The 24,865-nt window shown below is 57.3% G+C and overlaps 1 protein-coding gene across 6 annotated transcripts; it reads left to right on the top strand.

Moving 5' to 3' along the window:
* Window positions 1–11,187: 11,187 nt before the first annotated feature.
* Window positions 11,188–23,376, top strand: Vps37c (VPS37C subunit of ESCRT-I). 6 transcript variants are annotated; one of them, XM_004874278.4, is made up of 5 exons: window positions 11,188–11,292; window positions 18,813–18,911; window positions 20,708–20,879; window positions 21,286–21,368; window positions 21,941–23,376. In XM_004874278.4, exons 2-5 carry the CDS (start codon window positions 18,819–18,821, stop codon window positions 22,583–22,585), a joined length of 993 nt encoding a protein of 330 aa, XP_004874335.2. In that variant the 5' UTR covers window positions 11,188–11,292; window positions 18,813–18,818; the 3' UTR covers window positions 22,586–23,376. The 6 variants fall into 6 exon arrangements, with proteins under 6 accessions (XP_004874335.2, XP_004874333.2, XP_004874334.2 ...); XM_004874276.4 differs by having other exon boundaries at window positions 11,219–11,395; XM_004874277.4 differs by lacking the exon at window positions 11,188–11,292 and adding an exon at window positions 12,236–12,338.
* The last annotated feature ends 1,489 nt before the right edge of the window (window positions 23,377–24,865 follow it).

Raw genomic sequence — 24,865 nt, 5'->3', positions numbered from 1 at the left:
TGTGGGTATCGTGCAGGTGTGTGGCGGCTTGGGGTCCCGATCCTGGCCCTGCACCCCAGTGTCTGGCCGTTGGATGAGCTGGAGGCCTAGGCAGGCTCCATGCATGCCCACGGTGTCCCTCGTCACCTGCCGCTGCTGCGGAGGGTGGTGGCCCTGGGACGCAGGTGCTTGCCTTCCCCGTGGGCAGGGCACATGCTTCCGGGGCTCGGTGCTCTCGTGGGAAGGGACTGTTGGGCAGGACCTCGGCCCTACCCAGCCCTGCTGCGTGGTCTCAGGCTCTGCCCGCTGAGCAGTACAGGGCCTGTGGTGTGTGCAGGAAACGTGTCCCCTAAGACTGCCTTGGACCAGTGCTTGAAGCAGCGGGAGCTCCCTGTGTCGAAGCCCTGCAGCCGGGGAGAGCCGTGAAGAGTCCTGGCCTGGCTGCCTGCTGCTGCCCCAGCCCTGGTGCAGCCAGCAGACTCTGGCCTGGGGCCGGACCAGGCCCCTGTCACTGCCACACACTGGGTGGGAATGCCTGTTTCTGCAGCTGGCCTGCTCTGTGGAAGGGATTCAGTTGTGCAACTGGGAGTTCACTCTCTGCACCTGTATAGGAAGCCTGCTGGCCCCTGCGTTAGGAGAAAATAAAGCTGAAATACTAGGGTGCTCTATAGAAGAAGCAGGTAGCGAGCACTCACAGGTGCACGCGTTGAGCTGTTAGGTGTTTTGTTGACTGGGAGTCACATCCCATAGACTGGAGAGTGCTCCTTTGTCTCAAATTGCAGCATGAAAGCGCCACCCCTTGGGAGCGTGTCTGTATAGCGAGTTTGAGGCACAGCTGTGGTCTCCAGTGCCGGCCGCCTTCCCCCGTGGCCCTTCCAGTGTTCAGTGCTGCTCGTCGTGGCCTGGATGGCCATGGCCCTGTGGTGGGTGTCTCCGGCTCATCTGCTAGCTGTGTATCTTGGTGAAGCGTCTGTGCAGTCTTGTTCGTGTTTAAATTATGTTCTCACTGTGGAGTCTGAGCCCTTGCATGTTGTGAGTGAGTGTGTTGGTGGGTGCGCCTGCGGAGGTATTTCTCACGGCCTACAGCTCCTCATCAGCAGTCTCACAGTGGAGTTTAGTCTGGCCTAGTGCAGCTTGCTACACGTAGGGTTTCATGGGTTCTGCTTTTCTTGGAGCCATGTCTGAGGACTGCCTGGCCTCAGGTCCCAGAGATTTTGATAAACTAACAATTCGTGACTAGAACTCTATAGTATTTAAAAGAAAGATGTTCTCACTTTTATAAAGCACTTCCATAGAAACAAAACTGAGGGCCAGGGATTTAGCTCAGTGGTTCCTCCACCTGCCTCACTACTGCAAGGTCCTGAGTTTGATCCCCAGTAACAAAAACATCTGAGCTCAGTGAGCATCACCAGTTCCTTCTGCCAGTTCAGTGCAGATGCCGGCTCCCAGCCCCTCAGCTTTTCGGTTGGGTTGTCACCGCTGCAGTAGGGCAAAGAGAAGAAGGTGTTTGAAAGAAGATTTAAAACTTCAAGGGTTGGGGTGTCGCTCGGGTAGAGCATGTGCCTGGCTGGCTCGAGGCCCTCGGTTCCATCCCCGGGACCAAATCAGGACAGAGATGAACCTTAGAGCCAACGGTGCGAAGCAAGATGCTGTCAGAAGCAGTTTGGTGTGATTGCAGGGTACAAGACTACACACAAACATCCACTGTCTTTCTGTATGTCACCTGCACAATCAGAAATTGAAATAAATGCTAACTAGTTAGTCTATTTCTTTGTTGTCAGTCTGCCTTTGTTGTTCACCTGGATAAATTTTTTTCCATTGCCATAGTACTGATGACATGTGGTTTATTTCAATTCTTACTCCTTCAAAAAATGACCACAGCATCCAAATGAAAAGCTAAATGGATATGATATTAAACCTATTTTTCGGAGGTATAATTTCAGCTTCTCCAAAACTGAAAGGGAAATGTTTGAGAGCAATGCATATTCAACCATTGTTTATTGATTAGAGTGGAAAGGGGTGCATGAGTTCCTTGTCTTTCAGCTCTGGGTCCTGAGCTAAACCACTGCTATTCTGTGACAGCCAACCACTTCTATGCAGAGTAAGGAGAAAGAATTGCATTCATTTCCCACAGGAAGATTCTCATGCATAAACAAAGCTAAAAGAAGAACCTAAGAAATAGGAAGTTCAAATAGTTTGTTGAAGCACCTGGGAGGAGGCTCCCCTACTGCCATTCCACGCTCCTAGGGCAGAAAAGGTGAACCAGTTCCAGCGCCCAGAAGGAGGCTCCCCTGCCGCCATTCCACGCTCCTAGGGCAGAGAAGGTGAGCAAGTCCCAGCGCCCAGGAAAAGGCTCCCCCACAGCCATTCCACACTCCTAGGGCAGAGAAGGTGAACCACATGGGTGCCAGAAGCACCCCCCCCCCCGTGGAAATGAGAAGACACATAAACAAGCCTCAAAAACAGACTTCCACATCACCTACAGCAACACCAAAGGGAAACAAGATGGAACAATCTGATACTCAACCGCCTGGACTCTGACCTGGCAACAAAAGAGGATCTGGGAAAAATGAAATCAGAAATAATTTCTCAGATAAAAGCAAAGATTGTGCTCATAGTGCAAGACATGATTCATAAATCTAGAGAGGACACAGATTAAAAAAAATAGAGGATCTGAGGAACATGATGGAATCCCAACATAGGAAACAAATGGAATCCATAAAACAGATGCAAACAGATTTCCAGGAGATTAAAAACTCCATCAAAAGTCTGCGCAGCAGAATGAATCAATGTGAGGATAGAATTTCAGATATAGAAGATAAGATTGCAATTAGTGACCAGGAAAAGAAAAATTGCTTCAAAATTGTAAGGGAACATGAGAAATCAATCCAGCAGCTGCTAGACGATGCAAAGAATAACAAGACTGATTGGAGTCAATGAAGAAAGGAGAGAGTGCAGATGACATAAAAAAACCTCACAGAAGTGATGGCAGAAAACTTCCCAAGGAGGGGAAAAGAACTTGACATACAGATAAGTGAGGCATATAGGACTTCAGCTAGCCTTGATCAAAAAAAATCTACACATAAGCATATAATAGGATTCCAGAAACCCAATAGAAGAACAAAATTCTACAAGCAGTGAGAGAAAAGAAACAAATCACATACAAAGGAAAGCCCATCAGAATCATAGCAAACTTCTCAATGCAAACCCTCAAGGCAAGAAGAGCTTGGAGTGATGTATTCCAAGCCCTAAAGGAAAACAGCCTCCAACCCAGATTGATGTTCCCTGCAAAACTATTCTTCAAAATTGATGGAGAAATAAGATACTTTCATGACAAAGAGGACCTTAGGAACTTCATGAATACCAAACCAGCAATCCAAAAAATTTTAGACAATATCCTAAGACAATGAGGATTACAACCCCAGGGAGCCCAGCAGAATGAATCTATTGGGTGTGACAAATTAAATGCAAAGGGGGAGAATCCAACAAACAGAAAAAGTCGTGACAAGGCTTTTAAAACTTTGAACTTCATCTCCCTAATGAGTGTATAATTCAATCTTATTATTGTACTGATTAGTATTTTTCTGATTCTAGAGTTGCACACCTTTCCTTGTGCTGTACTGGCTATTTATCATCTTGTGTCTACTTTTTAATTGGGTTGTCTATTAATGAGCTGTAAGAGTTCTTTATATATTCTGGTCATAGGTTATATGCATTGTAAATATGGTCTGTTTAAGGACTACTTTTCATTTTAATGATGTCATTTAAAGTTCTAAATTTTGATGGAATCTCATTTATCAATTTTTTTCTTTTATACATCATGTTTTTTGTACCCTAGGTAGTTCTTACCTACCCTAAATTCATAAAAATTTTCCCTTATAATTTCTTCTTATAGTTTTATGCTTTTAGGCTTTCATATTTAGGTTCATAGATCCCTTCAAGTTATTTTTATGTATGGAAATAAAGGATTGAGATTAATTTTTTATATACGGATACCAGGTATTCTAGTGCCGTTTGCTGAAAACACTATCTTTTCCTTGGCTCTTGAATCGAGTTTATGTTCTATAAAATGCTAATGTTAAATAATCTTTCAAAACTCAGTGGACCATGTATGTGTGGTTCTATTTCTAGATTCTGTTTTATTGCAATAATCTATATGTCTTTCCTTACACCAACACTTCCTTGATTACTGTAGCTTTAGAGGAAGTCTTAAAATTAAGTACTAAATGTCTTCCAACACTGTTTTTTTTTTTCTTTTTACTTTTCTAGGTCCTTTGTACTCCTACATAACTTTTAAATTTCAATATCCAATTCTTCATTTACAGCAAGTATACACAGACCTGAATTTTTATATATACCTTGTGTTTTATAATCCTGTTAAATTCAAATACAAGTTCTAGGGGCTCCTAGAGATTTCTTAGTATTTTCTCTGTAGGTGATCATTTCATCTGCATATAAAGATTTTGCTTCTACCTTGCCAATTCTATCCTAATTGTGTCATTTTATTGCCAGACTATTGTGGTTTGGGCCTAGGCTTCAAAGTTTAATGGACAGATGAAGAGTAGGCATATCTGCCCTTGTTCCCCACCTTATGGAGAAAGCATTGTATCTTCTCCATTCATATAAGGCGTTCTCGCTGGAAGTATGGAGTACATGTCTTTAATCTGTTGAGAAGTTTCTGTTCTACTTCTAGTCTCCTGATAGCTTTTACCATGAAGAGCTGTGGAATTTAGTCCAATACTTTTTCTCCAACTAGTGACAGGATCATATGGCTTTTTCCTTTCCTCTGTTAAAATGATGACTTTTGGGGGTGGATCTTCCAGTGCTGAACCAACACTGCCATCCCTATAACAAAACCACTTTCTTCATCTTGCCAGATCTGACTTCTAATAGTTTGTTTTGTTAAACAAATTTCTACCTGTGTTCATACTTTTTTCTTCTATTATCTTTATCCAGTTTTAAGATTAGCACAATGTTGATTTCCTAAAATGAGGGGAGAAGTGTTCCTTTTTTTTTTCTGCCTTAAATGTTTGATATAATTTATCAGTTAAAATGTATATGAGCCTGTTGTTGTCATATGGGTAGGTTTTCAAGCTAGGAATATACTTTGTTTAATAGGTGCTTTTCAAATTTTATATTTCCTCCAGAGTTACTTTCATTAATTTCTCTTCCAAGGTACTTCTTAGAAGTTGTCAAATTTATTTCAAAACAGATTTTTGAAATTTGCTTTCTATATCCTTTTAAATTCTGTAAAATCTGTGGTAATGTCTCCTAGGTCTTGATATTTTTATTTTAAAAATCTATAATTTAAGTGCAAGGACCCGAGTTCGATCCCTGGTACCAAAAAAATAAAAACAAAAAAATGTATAATTGATATTGTGTAATAGGAAGAAAAGGTCTAAAGGAGCAGGGGAAGTGGGAATGTAGGGGGAAGGAAAAAAGGGAAAAGAAAAAATATGAGAAAAGGAAAAAACTGGAAACAAAATCTTTGCAAATAGGGAAGGGTGGAGGGGGTGAAGGGAGGGCAGGGGAAGGGGGAAAAAATAAGAACCAAGATACTCATGTAATGGTACAAGATCCCAATGATGTATGTAAATGTATTTTATACCTAAAATGTACCAATAAACTTAATGGGAAAAAAAAGAAATAAATGCTAACTGCAATGATACCCAGCACTGTCTGAATCTTAGGAATAAGTCTGACAGGATCTGAAAGACCTGACTAGTGAAGGTGCAGCACATGCCCGTTGAGACCAGTGACCAGTGACGGTGGCTGCGTGTCCCAGACCCTGCTCCTCGGTGTCGGCCTCCCTCCCAGTGACATAACTCAGTCTCTCCCAAGTCCAAGAGCTTCCTTTCCTTTTGGTGGGTGGGGTTCACAGAAGTTCATTTAAAATTTATATTTAACTGTAAAGGACTCACAGCAGCCGAAATCCCTTTGAGAAATAATAAATTTGGAGAGGTCTTCCGGACTCTGCATGTCTTCGAGACTTAGTCCAGAACTGCAGTGATCAGGATGGGCCGGCAGTGGCATAAAGGCAGACGAGGGTCTGTGAGGGTCCCAGCAGCCCAGAAGAGAGCGATGGACACTGCCTCTCGGTCTTTGCAGTAGCAGGAAGGCATCTCCGGGTGGGAAGCAGACTTTTCAATATCCTCTCTGGGGCAGTTAACCCCAGCTCCTCGGACTGTATGTCACATTTAATTTGTAATGGATCACAGACTTATATGTAAAAGCTTAAAACAACCTAGAACAGGGCTGGGGAGTTAGCTCACTGGTTCCGCTGCCTGTCTTGCAAGTGCAAGGACTCAAGTTCAATCCCTGGTACCAAAAAAAAAAAACCAACCCAGAACACAGGAAAAAAATCTTAAGTGTCTGGCAACGTGAGGAGACAAATGCATGAACTGTGGAAGACAGGCAGTGGGCTGAGCGTGGTCAAGCTCAGGCCCTGGTGCGCACTGTCTCGCTGTCCTGTGGAGTGCAGCCCGGCACTAACAGCCTCTCCTGCCGGGCTTCCCATGCTCAGGGGAGATGAAGGCGCCGGGCCGCTGGTGATGCCAGCCCACTCCTCCCGGTAGTGCATGCTGCACCCACCTGGCTCGCCTCCCCTCGCGGCCCCAGCTGGGCCCTGGCCCGTGGAGTGCCCTGTCCCCTCGTGTGTGGACCAGGGCTCGCCCGGCAGGCACCCGTGTGCAGCTGTGGGGCTGGGGCTGAGCCTTGGTGGGAACTGGGCAAGTTCTCCTCAGCCTCAGCCGCCAGAGGCTCTGCTTCCCCCTGCCTTCCAGAAGCACAGAGGTTTCGGGAAGAGAACAGCGGCAGGCACAGCCTACCTGGCCCTGGCCACAGTCCTCTGGCCGCCACTTGGAGCTCATCTCCGAGGCTCCCGAGGGCACCCTTAGAAACCAGGGTGGCTGCACCCACACCCCAAGAAGCTGAGCCAGCGGAGCCCTGCAGTGCCTCTGAGTCCGCTGCTCCTCGGCCGTCCCCAGCTGACAGAGCAGAGAATACCGTGCATGGCCAGACCCAGCCGGCCCCATCCCCGCCCGGTAACTTTGGACTACCCACCCTGCATACTGGAAGGAGAAAAGGCGCTTTTCTATTTCTACTTTTTATTTTCTTGGTAGGGGCAATTTTAAAGTGCTTTTTCGTTAGCACTACCTTCGTTGAATACTTGGCTTTCTCGCGGCTGAGAGTGGCATGAAGACCAACACTCTGATTCAGGTCTAGTTGCCCGAGTCTAGGAAGCTTTCATTGGCCCGAGAAGCATACACTTGTGCGTGTGCAATCGTGTACATAGGGAAGGTTGTTAATATGCATCGGGGTATTTCTGGCTCATCTCAGAGCTGCCTGTAGAGGAGTCCATGGCCTGGCAGGGCCGGGCCAGAGAGGGGCAGGGGAGGTGCGTGTCGCGTCTGAGCTGTCACTGGAGAACAGCAGACGGGGCCTGTGAGGGTTCCTGTGGCCCTGGCCCTGGACGGGAGCTGCCACACAGCAGGAGTGGGGAACCCGCACGCGGACTTCGATCAGAGACCGCCCGCAGTGGGGAACCTGGCCCGGGTGCGCGGGCCACAGGAGACTGCGCCCGCTTGCCAGATGCCGGCCAGTCACCTCCTGCCGCAGTACGCATGTGTCTGGCTGCGTTTGATTAAACGGAGGGAGAGCAAGCGTTCACACTCTCACGGAGGTTGGTTTTTATTTTTGTTTTTTTCGGTACCAGGAATCGAACTGAAGACCTTGCGCAGTGCCACTGAGCTACATCCTGGCCCTGTTTTTGTCTTTTGAGACAGGGTATCACTGTGCAGTTGAGGTTGGCCTTGAACTTGTGATCTGCCTGCCTCAGCCTTCCCAGTGCAGGGATTACAGCCCTCTGCCACCACGTCCAGCGTGACCTAATCTTAAAGCCTGAATTGGAGGCATACGTTTACATCAATTAATCATTTTTCCTTTTCTAGGAAGACACCTACTTGGGGCACCCCACTTCCCGGTCTCCCTTCCGTTTCTCTTAGACAGAAGCTGTCCTCTCTCAACAAATTCTTCCTACTCTTAACCTCTGTTGTTCCTAGAATTCATTCTTCGATTTTAGAGAACATGAACTCAAACTTCGGATATCTAGCAGGTTTCAGAATTACACCTCCTCCCCCATCTCAGAAGGTCCTTGAAAACTTTCAGTTTAACAAACTAAACCAATGGTGCTCAACTCCCGAGCCATCCCTGTGTGCTGCCATTGCCGTGGGATGTGACCATCGTGTCATGTATCACTCCCAAGCCGAGACAGCCATGTTCCAACCCACGAGAGAAAAAAGCCATTCGGGAGAAATGAGAATCATTCCAGGAGAAAAATACCGTTTAGATTCAGAGATTAGAAACCTTGCATCCTCAAAGTAAGAACAGGACACTATTTTAAAAGAGGAATGAAGCTGGGTGTGGTGACATGTGCCCATAATCTCAGCATTCTGGGAGGCAGAGGCAAGAAAATCCCAGCCCAGCCTGGGCAAATGAGAGATTTAGTGAGATCCTGTCTCCAAAAAAATTAATTAAACAAGCCAGGCATGGTGGCACAGGCCTGTGATCCCAGCACTTGGGAGGCTGAGGCAGGAGGATCTCCAGAGTTCAAGGCCTGCCTGGGCTACCAAAAAAAACAAGTCCAAAAAAATTAAAGAAGACACCTATTTGCTGGCTGAGGACTGTGAAATAGCCCAGGAGCCAGGACAAGCCAGCGGCTGTGACCGCCCTGGGCCGGGCTGGGGCCTCGGTGCGCTTCCCTTTGGGAGAACCCGGGGCTCTGAACCAAAGGGCCCATGTGCGCGGGACGAGCCTGTGCATCTTGGGCTAGGAAATGGGAACCCCGGGAGGAGGCCAGCAGCCAGGGGTGGCACTGTCCCTGACCACCAGCAGATGGAGGGAGGGCGGCGTCTGAGCTGCACTTTGGGGGACGCGGGCGGTCAACGGAGAGAGCGCCTCACTCAGGAGGAGGCAGGCACGGGCTCCCCTTCGAAGCTCAGGACACTCCTGGGTCAGGGCAGGGGTCTCCGTGGACGTCATGGCTGTGGGCCGCGGTGGCGCTGTGAGAGAATGGGCTCTGCCAGGTGCACTCGGTTGGCACCGGGACCCAGTGACTGACCCGGGCACCAGAACTATTGCCTCGTGCTGTAAGCGGACCAGCACGGAGCTGCCTGCGTGGTACCCAAGAAAGATGTGTGCACTCACCTCCACCCCCACAGGCCGGACAGTCTGGGACAAATGAGCGTCCACCCCCAATACAGGCTTTCTCTTTATTTTGGTTTTTGAGATGAGGTCTTGCTATGTAGTTTAGGGTGGTCTTGAGCTCACTACGCAGCCCGGTGATCCTCCTGCCTTGGCCTCCTGAGTGCTGGGATTACAAGTATGCACTGCCATGCCCAGCCGAGACTATTTTTTAGAGCAGTTTTGGGGTCTGAGCCACACTGAGCAGGAACGCACCCGGCCTCATTAATCTGCATCCCCTGAGGAGGGGCACAAGTCGTGCCCCTCAAGCTGCATGCACGAGTCGCCACCCACAGCTGCAGTTTACACCAGGGCCCGGTGTTGCTCGGGCTGTGGGTCTGGCGACACAGTTCTGCCCTCTCTGGAGGGCACACAGTGGGGAGCACCCAGCTCGGTTTCTGTCACATCCGGCCTCACAGCTCGATTCTCTTCCTGAACTCCACACCAGGGTCTGACGCCTCGGTCACCTGTGGCCTCTGGCAGAGGCATTGAGCTCTGCCCCGTTGTGAAGAAAGCCGCTCTGGACCTGTGCTCAGGGCCCTCGGGGACACAGGCCCTCGGGGTCAGCTGGGACAGGGGGCTGTGGCACTTGGGCCAGCCGGGCTCGGAGGCCGAGCTCCGGGACCATCTGAGCTGTGTCCCAGATCTGGAGAAAGGATGTCCCCCCGGGGAAGTGCCGGCCACAGGCACACACGCACACACACATAAGCACACACACGAGCGAACAGTAAAGCACGCGGGGTGCAGAGGAGGCAGTCCCACGTTGCTGCAGCTTTGGTGCCTGGGCTTGTGATGTGGCAGTCATGGTGCTGCTGATTTCACCGTTAGGGCTGAAGGGTTTTGATGCATGTTGCAAATCCGTTCTGAAGTTTCTCTCTCTAGTGGCCCCATGAGGGAGGGGCCAGGAGGCAGCTGGGCAGCGCTGCCCGCTGAGGCCGCATGGTCCCCTCCTGCAGGTCCCCTCCCCAGACCATTTTCAGGGACAGCACCCTGGGGTGCCTCCCATTGTGGGGTCACCTGCAGGGTGAGGGACAGGGGCCGGGTGGGAGGGACCGAGGGCTTCAGGATGGCAGGAGGGGAGTTAGTGAGGACCCAGGAGGGCCGGGAGGGTACAGGCGCCTGAGGGGTGGACAGAGAGGGCTAAGGGAGGGGTGGGGACGGCCAGCAGGTGCTGCAATGGCACTGGCTGTCTGGTCTCACCTGGCACAGTGCCCCGCAGGGCTGGCCTCAGGGACACCTGTGAGGACTGGCACAGTGCCCGGCAGCACCTCCGAGGCTTCCCCTGCTCCTGGCTGCAGCTGGCATGGCTGTCTGACTTGAGGCTTGGGATTTGGACTGTCGGGGACTTTGCCATCCGCAGCGGTGCCAGCCCCTGAGCTGTGGGCAGGGGGGACCTGCGCTGGCTCCGGCTATCAGCACTGGTTGGGTGCATGCATCACCACCCAGTTCCCAGTCACAGGTCCCACGGCCACACTGGATCTCAGGGCCACGGACGTGTCAAGGGACAAGAGCAGTGCAGCAGCCCACAGAGGCCTGAGGAACTCGGAACCGCAGGAAAGGTTGCGAGGTGCCGGACCGTTGGCCTCGGACGCCACGGTCAGGGGCCTGAAGTTGTCCCGCCGGCCAGGGGAGCGAGGAGTGGGGAAAGCTGCCTGGAGATGAGGTGGTGGGCGCATTTGGGGTCAGCATCTGGACCCAGAAGGTCCAGGTCACCGGTATCCCACTCCCTGCCTCAGGAGAGCAGGGGGACCAGACATGGTGGGAATCAGAGACTTCGGGGGAGCTCAGGGAGCAAGTTCAAAGATCCAAGCCCTGGGCCAGGAAGGCGACTTTCCAAGGCAGAGGAGGGTGAGGAGGTGGGGTTGGCTTTAACTCTGCAGCAGCTTCTGTTATCAATTTGACCTTGTTGCCCAAGCACACGGGGTGGGGCGTAGGTAGGAGGCCCCGAGGGCGATGTCAAGGGCTTGGGTGTGCGTGGGGTGAGCGTGGCAGGCCTGGCATTGCTCAGTCGGCTTCAAGGACTGTGCGGAGGTTGGGAAGGTGCCTGTCCACTGTTTGGCCGGGTGGGAGGAGGTAAGGCCCAAGACGGGAAGGAGGAGGAAGGCAAAGGGCGCCCTGCACGGCAGGCTGGGCCCCGGAAGGTCAGGACTCCTGAGCTCAGGCGGGTGGACGCCAGGTGAGCCCACATCTGTCACCCCACCTTTCTGGGAGGCTGAGGCAGCAGGATCACAAGTTCCAGCCCAGCCTGCACAACTTAGCAAGACTCTGTTTCAAACTAGAAAATATAAAGGGCTGGGATGTAGCTCACAGTGAAGGACCTGGGTTCAGTCCCAAGTACCTCAAACAAAAACAACCCAGTTCTGGAGCCCATGGTCCTCGGTTCAAGTTGAGCTGGGCCCTGTGAGGCTTTGTTACCTGGACCCTTTGAGGTTAAGGTACTTGGTCTCCCGGGCCTTAGTTTCCTATCTTTAAATGGCTAGGCGAAGAAGCTCATGAGTTGTATTTCGCAGTGCTGCTGCTATGTCCCTGGCCTGAGAAAGTCCCAGGCCCCGGAGGTGAAAGGGAGGCTGGGATATGTAGTTTCCCACACGGTGCCCCCGCAAGGGTTAGGGCCTGAGCAGCGCTAACGGAGGAAGTGGATGATTCGCTGCAGTCGGAACTGGGGGCATTTGTAGTTTTCTTGAGGGACTGGAAAGCCGGGATCCGACCCGGTGGCCCAAGAGCCCTACAGAGCGACACAGGGGACGTCGAGTCACCGCGGGGCAGGCGGGCAGCCGTGCCTACGGTGCCAGAAACCTGGCCCCCTGCTGTCTGTGCAGGCGCGCTCGCCAGGGAACGGGAGGCGGGCCGGGACTGCGGGTGGGTCCAGGCCAACAAGGACAAGCGTGAGGGCGTGGCGAGACCTTGTGAAGGGCGGGGAAAAGATCGAGGGGGTGTGACCATGGCCGCGGGGCGGGGCTTCGGGGCGTGGCGATGTAAAGCCTGACAGGCGGGGCTAGGCCTGAGGGGCGGGGATTCTGCTCCGGGCCTCCCGGACGTGGGCGGGGATCACATCCGGCGAGGCGGGGCTCTTGGATCGCGGAAGTGGCGGGCGGCTGCGGTTTCCCGGCGCGGCGCCGGTGAGCGGGCTGGGGGCTGGCGGGGCGGGGCGGGGCGGGTGCGGCTCTCGGGCCCTGCCTGGCCCCCCGTAGAGGCCAGCGGTCCTCTCGGCCCCCGCCGCCTGGCTTCTCGCTTCTCAGCTGCGGCGTCGTTGGCGCGGTGTGCACCTTGTGTAGATGGGGAAACTGAGGCCTGCGGCGGGGTCTGGCCCGCCAGAGGGCAGCGTGGGGTCGGAAGGACGGGGTCCGATCCCGCCTGCGCCGCTCCCGGCCCCAGGGTGCCCACCACGGCGGGGGAAGGAGGCGGCCGGCCGAGCCGTGCGGTGGGGCAGTGACCGCACCTTGGGGACCGGAGGCGCCAGCGCTCTCCGCCCGGCCTGCCCGGCCCTGAAGCCTCGGCGTCGCAGACCCTTCCGTGGCTTCCCAGGGTCCTGCGCTCCCTGGCCCCTCGTGGCCCCGCTCTCAAATTAGGGGCCCATTTTCTTCCGGGGCACAAAGGAGAGGACCCCAGCTCTGTGACTGGTGACCCCATAGCAGAGTGAAGGAGGCAGAGACTTGGGAAAGACCTCTCCCTGGTCCCCGGCTCCCGGTGGGACTGAGGACCGAGCACTGCTGGGCGGAGACCCTGGACCCTGAACCGAGCCTTTGTTCCGGGCACTCGAAGGCCAGAGGAGCCTTTTCCAGGATTATCTCGGAATCTGGCCCCGCGCCTCTGTCGCTTCCATTAAGTAGAACACGACCATCTGGCAGCTTCTGGCAGCTGTGTGGAGCAGGAGCCCTGGTCCTGGCTGGGCTCTGTGGTGGGAGCTTTGAACACCCTGGACCCCGAAAACATGAGCAGGCAGTCAGGGACCTCACTGTACAGATGCTGTGGGTCACAGAGACTCGCGATAACCCGGCTGCTGTCACACAGCCAGCAAGTGACAAGAGTTGGAGTTTCCGCCTCCATGCAGAGCTGATGGTGGCCTTTAACTCGGATACAGCCTCCTGGTTCCTTGGCTCTAGAGATTCTTGTGATGTTATCTGGAGGTGCCCTGAATCTAACCAGTGGACCTGGCAGTTCTAACTAACACAGGTCCTGTGTCTCTGGTAGCTTGGAAATGAGACTGTTATTAAGAATTCTTGTTTGCTTTGCTTTGAAATGTGCTAATCTGCTGTTAAAGGGCCCTGGTGGGCCGGGGATGTAGCTCAGTGGCACTGTGCCTACCTGGCAAGCGCAAGGTCCTAAGTTTGATCGCCCATACCAGAAAAAAAAGCCCTGGGATAAGCAGCCGTGTGAATCACTTCTGGACACTGTTGGCCAGGAATAGTAGGGTTTTTCCAGGCAGGCATAATCAGGCCATTGGAGATCTTGTTCTAATCTCATTGCACGTCCCTTGCATGGGAACTCTGTTAGGAGTTTCCTTGAGGGTCTGGAGTTCTCAGGAGTGTCCTGTCTGTTTCAGGACGGGTGTCGGCTGGCAGAGAGGTCTCTGTAGTGGCGGCAAGTCCCCTAGGTCATGCTGGCTTTGCAGGTGCATCCTTGGCAAGCAGGCGCGCCTCCGTTCTCACCTTTGTCTGCTGCCATTACTTAGGTGGAAGATGAGCAAGTATCAGACAGGTTTGTCTTGATTCTCTTGGGCTGGCAAGGGAGCCCCTGGGGCTTAGGATGGGCAGGAGGTGGCTTCCGACAGAGCTCCCTCGAGTAGGCCCAGCAGAGACCTGGAGACCTGCTGACCTGCTGCTGGTTCACCCCGTCCTACGGTGACCAGCTGGAAAGCAGCAGCAGCAGGGTTACAGCACTTGTGCCCGGTCCAGCGCACTGGAGTCCTTTGCGTGATTTGAATTGTCCCGCCCTGCTGTGGTAAGTCCCTTGTGTGAGTGAGAAGGAGGAGATGTCCCCTGCCCCTGTCGGACCCTGCAAATCCAGTTGGTTGGCGTTCCTGGGTCCTCACCGACCTTCCCTCTATGGCTCTCCAGAGAGGGGCAGAGAATCTTCCGGCGGTCGTTGTGGATTTGTCCTTTCTTTGTAGTCTTACTGGTTTTGGTTTTGTACGTTTGAAGCTCCATTACTAGGTGCACAAGGTTTTGTGTTATATTCCCTCGATGAACTGACCTTTTTCATGAAATGACCCTTTTAACCCCTGGACATACTCTCTGCTCTGAAATCTCCTTCATCTGGTATTAACATAGCTAATACAGCATTTTAGAAAACAGTGTTAGTGGACTGATGTCCAGAGTACATAAGTAACTCCTACAGGTCAATAACGGAAAACAAGACAGCCTGATTCAAAAATGGGCAAAGGACTCAGATATGTCTCTAAAAAGAATAATCAAATGGCCAAAAAGCACAGGAAAGTATGTTCAGGATCACTAACATTAGAGACATGCAAGTTAAAACCACAGTGAGATAGCACTTTACACCTAGTAGCATTAATGCCATTTTAGTTTTTCGAGACAGGGTCTCCCTATTAGTCCAGGGTGGCATTGAGCTCACAGCAACCCTCCTGCCTCAGCCTCCCAAGTGCTGGGATGACAGGTGTGTACCACCATGCCCAGCTCACTGTGCGGTTAGTTCAGGCTGAGCTCACTGTGTAGTCCAGGCTGGCCTTGAACTCACAGTGATTTTCCTGCCTCAGTCTCCCAAGTGCTGGGAAGACAGGCGTGTACCACTATGCCTGGAGTAGGATGTTATTATTTTTATTTTTTGTTTTTTTGGGTTTTTTTTGGTACCAGGGATCAAACTCAGGTCCTTGCGCTTGTGAGGCAGGCAGCGGCACCACTGAGCTAAATCCCCAGCCCAGGATGTTATTATTTTTAAAAAATAGGAAATAATAAATGTTAGGAAGTGGAAAAATTGAAACCTTGGTGCATTTTTGGTAAGAATGTAAGGTGGTGCAGCCCCTATGGTAAACAGTGCTAATTCCTCCGAAATTAAACAGGATCACCTCATGAGCCAGCTGTTCCGCTGCTGGGTGTGTACCCTAAAGAAGCGAAAGCAGGAACTGGGGCAGGTGCTGCACATGCGTGTTCACGGCAGCAGCACTGTCTGTTAGCAGATGGACGGATGGCGAAGTGCGGGCCGCATTGGGAATCACTCATCTTTGAGAGGAAGGAAAATCCAGCGTGCTGAGCAGGACGAGCCAGCCGCCTCCAGGCCAGCCCTGCCAGTGTAGTCACTTTCATGGGGCAGAGTGGGCTGGGCTGGCCGGGTCGGATGGGGCTGGCGGGTGAGGCGTGGTGGAGATGTTGCGCTGCACTGAAAATGTGCTCCATGTGAAGGAGCAGCACTTAAACACAGGTAGGATGGCGTCTCGCGCAATTAGAGGCCGGGTGACTGTGGTGTGTGTCTAGACCCTTCAGCTCTGAAACTGAGTGCTCATGTGTCGAGTGGGCTTCTTGAGGGCAGCCTGGTGGTGGGTGTTCTTTTTTTTCTTTCTTTTTTTGAGAACTCGGGATGATCCTCCTGCCTCAGCCTCAGCCTGTGATCAGCTGGGATCACAGGTGTGCGCCACCACACCCGGCTGGGTGTTGGTTCTTTAGAAATCCAGTCTCACCCGGCTCTGCCTGTAATTGAGGCGTCCTGGTGAGGGCTAACATGCTTGGGTTTAAGTCCCCGCTTGCTGTCTGTTTTCAGTCTGACCCACATTCTGCGTTTCCCGTTCTGACTTCTTTGGGATAGAGGCGTTTCTCTGGTCCCATTTCGTTTCCGCTGTTGCTCATTCACCCGACATGTTCTTCTGAGCGATTGTGTGAATGCTCACTCACCGTGCCCCTCCTCAGCCTGTTCCCGTCCTGTCCCGCAGTGCGCGCTCCCGTCCTCTGGGGCCAGTCCTCTCGCGAGGAGATTAAAGAGGAAAGGATGGCACCAAGTAATGGTTTGTTTCTGGTGTCTGCTGCTGCTTCTTCCTCCACTGCACCCCAGTTTCCAGCTCCGCATGCTCCTCCGACCGAGGCTGTGCTTGGTTGGTGGGTGCCCTTCTCTTCCTGGGTCCTCTGCTCGGTGTGGTGTCCGGCGCTCTCCCCGCCGCCTTGTTTCTGAGGTCTTCTGGCTGGTGGGGCTACCAGCTGACTTGTTCTCTCACGTTGCCGGTGTTCCGGGGTCTCCTGCCGCCTTCACAGGTGGAAGCTGCTGCCCTCCTGCCTGCCCTCTCTAGGGGTTTCTCACGCTGCGCTCAGGTAATTGATGGTGTGTTTTGGCATCGTTTTCCGCACGTTGCTGTGTCGGGGTTGAGACTGTGGATGTGTGGGTGTAAAGCTTTCATCAGATTTGGAAAATTCTCAGCCAGGAATTCTTAGGATGCTTTTCCACGCCCTGTCCCACTCTCCTCCAGAGCCGCGGGTTCCAGGTGTGCCAGGCGTCTGAGGTTGTGCACAGCTGTCTGATACCCTCCTCTCCCCGGCGATTTGCCTCTCGCATGGTTTGCCTTGGCTGATTTCTCCGCTTGGTCTTCTGTCGGCCTTCTGCAGCATGCAGTCCGCCCGCCCTCCTGTCCGGTTTTCTTCTACCGCAGCGTTGCAGTTTTTACCTCTAGAAGCTTGATTGGAGCCTTAGCAGCCTGGCTCAGGTCTCTGCCACTGCACTTGGTCTTTTCGTTGGAACATGCCCAGCAGGTCAGAGTAGCCGCTCCTGTGCCCTTGCTTGGGGCTCTGTCGTCTGTTGGATTTCTTTTCCCCTTCCTGGTGACACTTCTTGCTTCTCCAGGGGTCTGACAGTTTCTACCTGGACGTCCCGTGTGGTGGTCTCCCCTTGATAGGTGCTGGGTGTCGTATTCTTTGGGGACACTGCTGAGTGCCCTGGACACACTCGGAGCCCCAGAGGCTGCTCTGGGACTATGGCGGCTGGGTTGGAGCAGCCTTGGGCCTGGGCCCCCTGCTCCCTACTGCCAGGGCAGGCACTCCTAGTGCTTCTCGTGGCGGGTGGGACTGGATCCTGCCCAGTTCAAGGCCCGAGGGTGGGGTCTCCCCTCATCCTGGCCAGCGCTGATTGGCGCTTGCTAAGGACCGGAAGGGACCCAGTGCAGGTTCTGGGGTGCCTGGGGTAGCTGTCTCCCTTGGCTCTCTGCCCTTAGGCGCCCTGTACCCCATCACTGTTCTGCACCCCACACCAGGCTGGAGACTGCCCTCGTCTGCTGCCCCCTCTCTGGCCAGGGTTTGGGATGGTTCTTTCGTTTGCTTTGCCTGTGTCTGTTTTCGGCAGGCACTGGGTCTGGGCCCTGCTCCTGCTCAGCAGTGGAGCCGGAAGTCCCTGTCCCGGAGGCGCTCATGGGCACACGTGTGCTTGGTGCTGGCCCGAGTGCGGATGCAGCGGAGGGAGGCTGCGGGGGGAAGATGCTGCCTCCTAGGTCCACAGAAGAGCTCAGGCTGCGTGCTCCAGGGCGCAGAGCGGGAGGCTGCGGGAGGTCCTGACCTCTGTGCTACAGAGGGTGGGGAAGAGGGGCAGGCGGCCAGCCCGTTGTCCGGGAGTTTCGGGCAGAGCTGCCTGGTGCTGGCTGTTGCTGGGTGGCGGTAAGGATTGAAGCTGAAAGGTTTGGTCTGATCCGGTCCGGCCAGCGAGTTTTGTTGCCTGGATGAGGAGTCTGTCCCTGGAGGAATCTGGGACATGATGGGAGTGCAGAGGGGAGAGGAGGGCTGGTGCCTGGGAGCCGGGAGCGAGCGCTGTTCATCTTTCCAAAGCCTGGGCTCAGAGGAGAAACAGGCATGGAGGGGTCGAGGGGCTGCCCTTGCTCCCCACATGCAGCTGCCTCCCTGACGCTGAGTCTTGGCCAGGCCTGCGGGGTGAGGCTTGGCAGAGGGGGAGAGGGACCCTGCTGGCGAGGGGTCACTCTGTCCTGTGATGGATGGGGAAGCTGAGCCCTGGAGAGGGAGGCTTCTGCCTGGCCCCAGGGCCATCTTGGAGGGGAGGACAGAGGTACAGAGGTGAAGCTTCGGCCACAGGCCACAGGTGGGGCCCGGCATGTGCTTCCTCCCTGGCCCGGCTCCCACCCGGCCGGCTGTGAGCCGCCTGTCTCACAGCATGGGGCAGGGAGAGGACGCCCCTCAGCCAGGGCACATGTCCTGTCTGTCAGCTGCCTGCAAGCCCGACTTGGGGATTTCTCCTTTCTGCTCAGTGGGGACGCCCTGTTTGTGACCGGGCTCGAGAACCAGAGGTTCCCGTGCACTAAATCTAAATATAGAGAGCGGGGCGCCGTTGGGCCTCTGCGTCCCAGCCAGCAGAGCCCGTGTATTTCGGGTTGGGACAGAAATAACCGCCTCCATGTGCGGGACGGCGTTGCCGCCTGCAGCGGCCCTGGGCCAGACGCAGTGGGCATCCCTGCTCCCTGTCTCTGCCCTGGGGAGCGTCACCCCGCCCTGCACGGCCTGTGGGCTTGCACTGCCTTCGGGGGCCCTGCGCTGCCCTGGTGTGAGTGGGCCGGCAGGGCTGCAGGGGAGGCCTGACCCTCGCTCCTGGGCCCCAGGGCGGCCCCATCAGAACTCACCGCCACCCCTCCTCTCTCCCGTGTGCTCTGTTTGCAGGGCAGGATGGAGATGCTGAGAGACAAGAGCATGCAGGAGCTGGAGGACATGCAGAGTGACCCCGAGGCCATCGGCCGGCTGGCCCTGGAGTCCCCAGAGGTAGGTGAGGCCGTGCAGGTGGGAGGTCCCAGGTCCTTCCCCAGGGTACCAGCTGGCCTTTGGCCAAGCCCGTCCTTCTCTGTGGCCTTTGCCCTGCCCCAGGCCCAGCCAGAGCAGCCTTGAGGGTTCGGGCCAGTGCCTGGGCCCCCAGAGCCTAGGACCCAGTGCACTTGGACCCCACAGGCCCCTGAGGCCACACAGTGGGTCCAGACTGCCCCGAAGCCCGTGTGGCCCTGCACCAGTGGGTGACTCGGCTGTCTGACCCTGTGCCCACCAGGCCCGGCACTCAGCCCTCTTGGCTCCTGGCCATAGGAGTAAGTTCACCTTCCGCCTGCACGAGCATCTCACTGCACCGAGGATCTGCCTGCCCTCCTGGTCCCCATCCCCCGTGACCTTGGCTCTCTGAATGACGGGAGGGCTCAGGTGAAGTAGGTGTGGCGAGGCCGCCTGTCCAGCCCCCCGCTGGCCTCCCTGTGCCCATCCTCTGCTGAGGGCGACCGTGCGGTGTCTTGCTGGCCTCTGCCCTGAGGGACGCTGTGGGTGCGGTTGTCCAGGCCGCTCCTCCCGGCCCCTGCCGGGCCAGTCCTGTGCATGTCACATACAGGTCAGGTGCAGCCCTCGTGCAGGGTGCTTGGGACTGGGAATGTGCTGGACGGGCAGTCTGGACTCTGTGGTGTGCGGCCACGCCTGGCCAGCCGCTCTGGAAAGTGCTCAGCAAGACAGGGCAGCTGCTTAGGCCCGCAGGAAACCAGCTTTTCCCTGCTGCAGTAGTGAACCCCGAGGAGAACAGTGTGGGGAGACCTTGGAGAGGGGGCAGCAGTGGGGCCGCTCCCTGGTGGGGACCAGAAGGCCGAGCATGCAGGGGATCCGAGGGCTGTTGGGCTCCGCCCTGTCTGCCAGATGTGCATGAGGAGACTCACCAGAGCTAAAGAGGGTGACTGTGGCAGCAAGCCAGGTGCAGGGCCACTGAGGTGCAGAGCAGGGGCCCTGGGCTGCATGGGGGCCCTGCCAACTCGGAGCTCCATGCAGTGCAGCCTGCTCAGGAGCAAGCTTGAGGTGGGGCAGGGCAGCTGCCTGGTGCCCAGGCTGCCCATGGCTCTCTGGTGAGGCTGGGCTCGTGGAGGTGTGCCCGACCCAGGTTCCGTGGCCACAGCCTCTTTGGTCAGACGGTGCTGTCCGCATGTCACCCCACCCACTTGGGCCTGATTCTGACTTCCCCGGGCCCTGGGCATGTGGGCGTCCCGTCACCCAGCGCCTGGGAAAGGTGCGTGGCTTCAGGCCCACTGGCTGCAGTACCAAGGGCCTGGCTGGGCTGTGGCACTGCCCAGCAGGGGGTGCTCTGGGCAGAGGACACACAGGCAGCGTGCAGGGTGGCTCCTCTGGGCGGTGTCTCCGCGCCTGGTGTCCAAGACAACCTGGGCCCAGCCCCGCCAGGGTGGCAATGTGGACACCCTGTTGGCCTCGGTCGTCCTTGGTGGCCCTCTGGGTTCTGAAGCCTGGGGTCCCTTGCCTGTGAGCCACCCGGCTTTTCCTGCCCGTCAGCCTCTCCTCCTGGAGCTCTGCCACCTGGGCGTCCAGTGCGCATCCAGCAGGTGGTGGCAGGCTGTGCCTGTTGCACCAGCATGCCGTGCACATCCACCCCAGGGCCGCTGGGTCGGGTCCAGAGAGGCCGGCCTGGGCTTGCTGACTGGGAAGGGGGTGAGTGTGCTGGTCCCTGAGGTGGCAGAGCCCAAGGTCCTGCCCAGTCTCGGGTGGCGAGAGGTAGCTCCCACCATCACCGATGCCCCACCTTGCAGGTCCAGGACCTGCAGCTGGAGCGGGAGATGGCCCTGGCCACTAACCGGAGCCTGGCCGAGCGGAACCTGGAGTTCCAGGGCCCCCTGGAGATCAGCCGCTCCAACCTCTCCGACAAGTACCAGGAGCTGCACAGGCTGGTGGAGCAGTGCCAGGAGCAGAAGGCCAGGCTGGGTAGGTGCAGGGCGGGCTGGACAGGCAGGCGGCTGGCGTGGTGCCCGGGCAGTGGGCATGGGTGGGCACTGGGGTCCTCATTTCACAGGGGAGAAAGCTGGGGCCTGGGGCTGCAGGAACTGTGGGGGTTAGGGCTGGGATCAGAGTCTGGAGGTAGAGTCCTTTGCCCTCAACTTGGTCCGAGCTCTGGAAGGCGGGAGCAGCTGGCCTGGAGCTGCTGCGGGGCAGAGCAGGACCGGAGCAGCGCATCCTCCCTCGGCCTGGCCCGGCTCCCATGCTCTCTGTGAAGGGGCTGCATGGCAGGGGCCCCGGGACACCTGAGGGACACGTGGAGGCTCTGGGCAGGGCCGACGTCTCCCAGTACCAGGTGGCTCTGTGGACCGGGCACCATCCTCTCTCCTTCCAGAGAAGTTTTCTTCCTCCCTGCAGCCGGCAGCCTTGCTGGACCTTCTGCAGATCGAAGGCCTGAAGATCGAGGAGGAGTCTGAGGTGAGGGGCGGTGGGCTGGGCACCGTGTTGCAAAGCCTGGGACGAGGGTGGGGTGGGTGGCACCTGGGGTCCTGGATGAGGCCCTCTGGGCACAAGTGCAGCCCTGTCCCCTTGCCTGTGAGGGATACTTCCTGAGACCACAGTGGCCATCTGGACCTCGGAGCGCCCGCCTGTCTCGGGTGTATCGTGTCTCTTCCCGGACATGGACCTGTCATAAGGTTTCGTTTGTGAGTAGGCGCAGTAGTAGGTGAATGACAATTGTAGAGCAGTTACAACTACGTGCTGTGGAGAAAGTTACTAAAAGCTTGCGAGCTTACGAAAATCATCTGTGGAACTTTCCGTCTCCCAGGCCTGGACCGGGTCGGCCTTGGCACAGGCTGCTGCCCTGGCAGCTCCCAGGCAGAAGGGCGTGGGGTGGGAGCCCAGGTCTGGGTCGGGCCAGGCCCCGTCCCCTCCCCGCTCCCTGCCCCTTGTGTCCCCCTGTGCCGAGTGGAGGCGGCACAGGGCAGGCTTGAGCCCCGGGAGCCGAGGCCAGCAGCCTGCAGGTGGCCAGCGCCTCTTGTGCCTTCCAGGCGATGGCCGAGAAGTTCCTGGAGGGCTTGGTGCCGCTGGAGCAGTTCCTGGAGGGCTTCCCTGCCATGCGGACGCTGTCACACCTGCGCCGTGTGCGGGTGGAGAAGCTGCAGGACGTGGTGAGGAGGCCCCGCGTGCCCCAGGAGCCTCGTCCTGCTGCCCAGGCTGCACCCTCTGTAGCCGAGGAGGCCCCACAGCCACAGCCGCCCCCGGCCACCGCAGCCCCGTGCCCCTTGCCCTGTGGCCTGCTGCCTGGCCTGCCCATTGGCCCTGTGGCCCAGGGTGCCCTGCCGCCCGCCCCCTTCCCCGTGGGGGCCCAGCCCTTGGCCTACGGGGCGCCTCCTGGACCCAGACCCGGGGTGCCTACAGGCTACCCCTGGCCCACCTCCGGGGCTGCGCTGCCCCGCCCGAGCTATCCCACAGCCCCGAGCAGCACCTCAGGCCCTGGGTACCCCTTGGCGGGTGGCCGGGCCCCCAGCCCTGGCTATCCGCAGCAGGCGGCCTTTCTCCCGATGGCAGGGCAGCCCCCCTACCCCACGCAGCCCCCGCTCCCAGGCTTCCCCGCGCAGCCCCCGTACCCCGGCGGGCCCAGGCCTCCCTATGGGTTCCCCCCGCCCTCGGGGCCGGCCTGGCCGGGGTACTAGGTGGGCCCAGGTCCTCCAGGCACCATGGCCCTTGCCCACCTGGCGCACAGACCCAGGGGCGGCAGGAGTGGCGTGCCCTGTGGACGCGGCCTTAGCAGTGTGACTGAGCCAATGCCGTCGCCTGAGCCTGCCCCGGTGGGGTGTCTGGGCCTGCGCTGTGGCCCTGCCCGGCCTGCAGGGTTGCAGTGAGGAGAGCAGATCTTCCCCCTACAGAGCCACAACTTAACCCGGCCCGCTGCTGTGCCTGGGCCTGGGCCTGGGCCGGGCTGGCCCTGTGAGCCGTGTGTCAGTCACCTGGGCTCCGGCTGTGGAGGAGTGGCTGGAGTCCAGGGCTCTCGGCGGGCGTGGGGGGCCAGCCTGCACCCCGCCCCTCCTTTCGTGCCTTGGCTCTCACGAGCAGCCCCTCCACGCTGCCCACCCCGTGTAACCTCCCCACCCTGGGACAGGCTGGATGTCCCCGTACCGGCCCCTTCTGCGTGCCACGGCAGGCGCGCATGCTCAGGACTGAGAGGGACGGCGGGCGGGGGAGGCCAGCGGGGCAGGAAGCGTGTGTGCCTTGCAGCACCCTGCCCGGCCTCCACCTCGACCTCAACTCGACCTCCTGTGGGCGGGGGGCACAGGCACTGAGGACGCCTGGCCCGGGGGGCTGTCGGGTGTGTGTGGTGCCGGGCAAGGCCAGGGCCTCCGCTGTGGCCACTGCCAGCTTCAAGCCTGAGGGGTCCCTGGAGCCCGGCCTGGCGTGGCCGTCGGTGTTCGAGTCATGCATCGCCTCAATAAACGTGGGCGAGTCATGCTGGTGTCCTGCTGCCCCTGTGGCTGCCCGGCCTGTCTCCTCGGGGCTCCCCTTGTGTCCCCCCACCCTGGCTGCCCCTGCACTGCGCCTACCGGCGCTCCCAGCCTGCCCCCGCCGTCCGTAGCTGTGACACAGAGCTGCTGGGCTGTGTGGCGGCGGCACGACTGCAGGGTCCTGCGAGGGCCACGGGGCCAGCTGGCGGGGAAGGCCCTGCTCCTGCCAGCTGCGGGCCGCAGCCAGCCGTTTCTACCCCGAAGGGAGGCTGGGTGAGGCCAGGGCGACCCCGCCCCCCCCGGTCCCCCCCACCCTGGGGTTCTGAGTCCCTGCAGTCAGCCCTCTGCTCTGTCCCCGAGGGTGACGAGGGTGCAGGAGCGGCCAGCACCGCCTCCCCAGGCCACCTCGCATCCGCTCTTCTGGCGCCATCGCCCCACTGTCAGGAGGGAGGCCTGGGTCAGAGCGGGCTCTGGCGGGCCCTGTGGCCGTGTCCCTCGGTCCCCTCTTTCCTGCCATCACCCTGGATGGGCCCCGGAGGACGCCTGGCTGTGGGACAGAGCAGAGGTGTCCCTGCGCCTCCTCCTGATGGCCCCGCTGGTCCCAGGTGCTCCCGGGGTCCCCCGTGTGCAGCCCAGAGCCGGAGACCCAACGCGACCATCAGCTGAGCCGGCCACAGGCCCCCAGGCGTCCTTTCAGTTGGGGCCCTGGGCTTCCCTTGGGGTCCCTGGTTTACCTGACAGAATCGTGCTTGCAGGCGGCCAGGTGTGGGGTACAAGGCCCCCAGGCGTCCTTGCCCGGGGAGCACACGCCGCCGGGTGGCCTGGGTCGGGTCTGCCAGCCAAGGTCGGACCTGGGCAGGGACCCTTGGTGATGGGAGCCCCCAGGCTTGGGTGGCCATGCAAGCCTCGCAGGAGCCATCACCCCGGCCTGTCACTGACGCCAGTCTCTAGCGACCCACCTCGGCTGCACTTGCAGTTTGGCTTTTTTTTTTGGTACCGGGAATTGAGCTGGGGACCTTGTGCTTGTGAGGCAGGCAGCAGCACCACTGAGCTACATCCCCGGCCCTGGGCTTTTTTTAAAGTAGCCATGGTGGCTTTGAGGCTGCCATGTGGTGGCCACGTGACAGAGCCCCTACCTAGGGTGGCACCACTGGGGAAGGGGCACCCGGGTCCCGCTTCTCCCCCTCAGCAGCCTCTTGGTCCCTGCCCAAGGCCCAGGCTGGGCAGCTGCAGGGAGGCGACACGGGCATGGCCCCAGGCTGTCCCAGTCCGGCCAGGGCTGCAGGACGTGCGTGGTGATGCTGGTGTCCTCCAGCCCTCGTTCTGTGCACTTCCATGCCCAGGTCCTCCCAGGACCCTGTGTTGCCCCAGGGTTGGCTCTGTGGCCAGGACCATGGGCCCCCACTCCCAGAGGTGCAGGGCCAGGGTGGGAGAGGACCCAGGCCGGCCTGTGTCCCCAGTGCCAGGTGCAGGGTGAGGCCCCCGACTGTGGCT

This window comes from Heterocephalus glaber, unplaced genomic scaffold, assembly GCF_053883595.1.
Source record: "Heterocephalus glaber isolate CG9 unplaced genomic scaffold, H.glaber_assembly_v1.0 deba00001806, whole genome shotgun sequence".
In the NCBI taxonomy this organism is placed as follows: Eukaryota; Metazoa; Chordata; class Mammalia; order Rodentia; family Bathyergidae; genus Heterocephalus; species Heterocephalus glaber.
The sequence above is the reverse complement of the archived record's forward strand: the minus strand, read 5'-3'. Positions and strand labels throughout refer to the sequence as shown.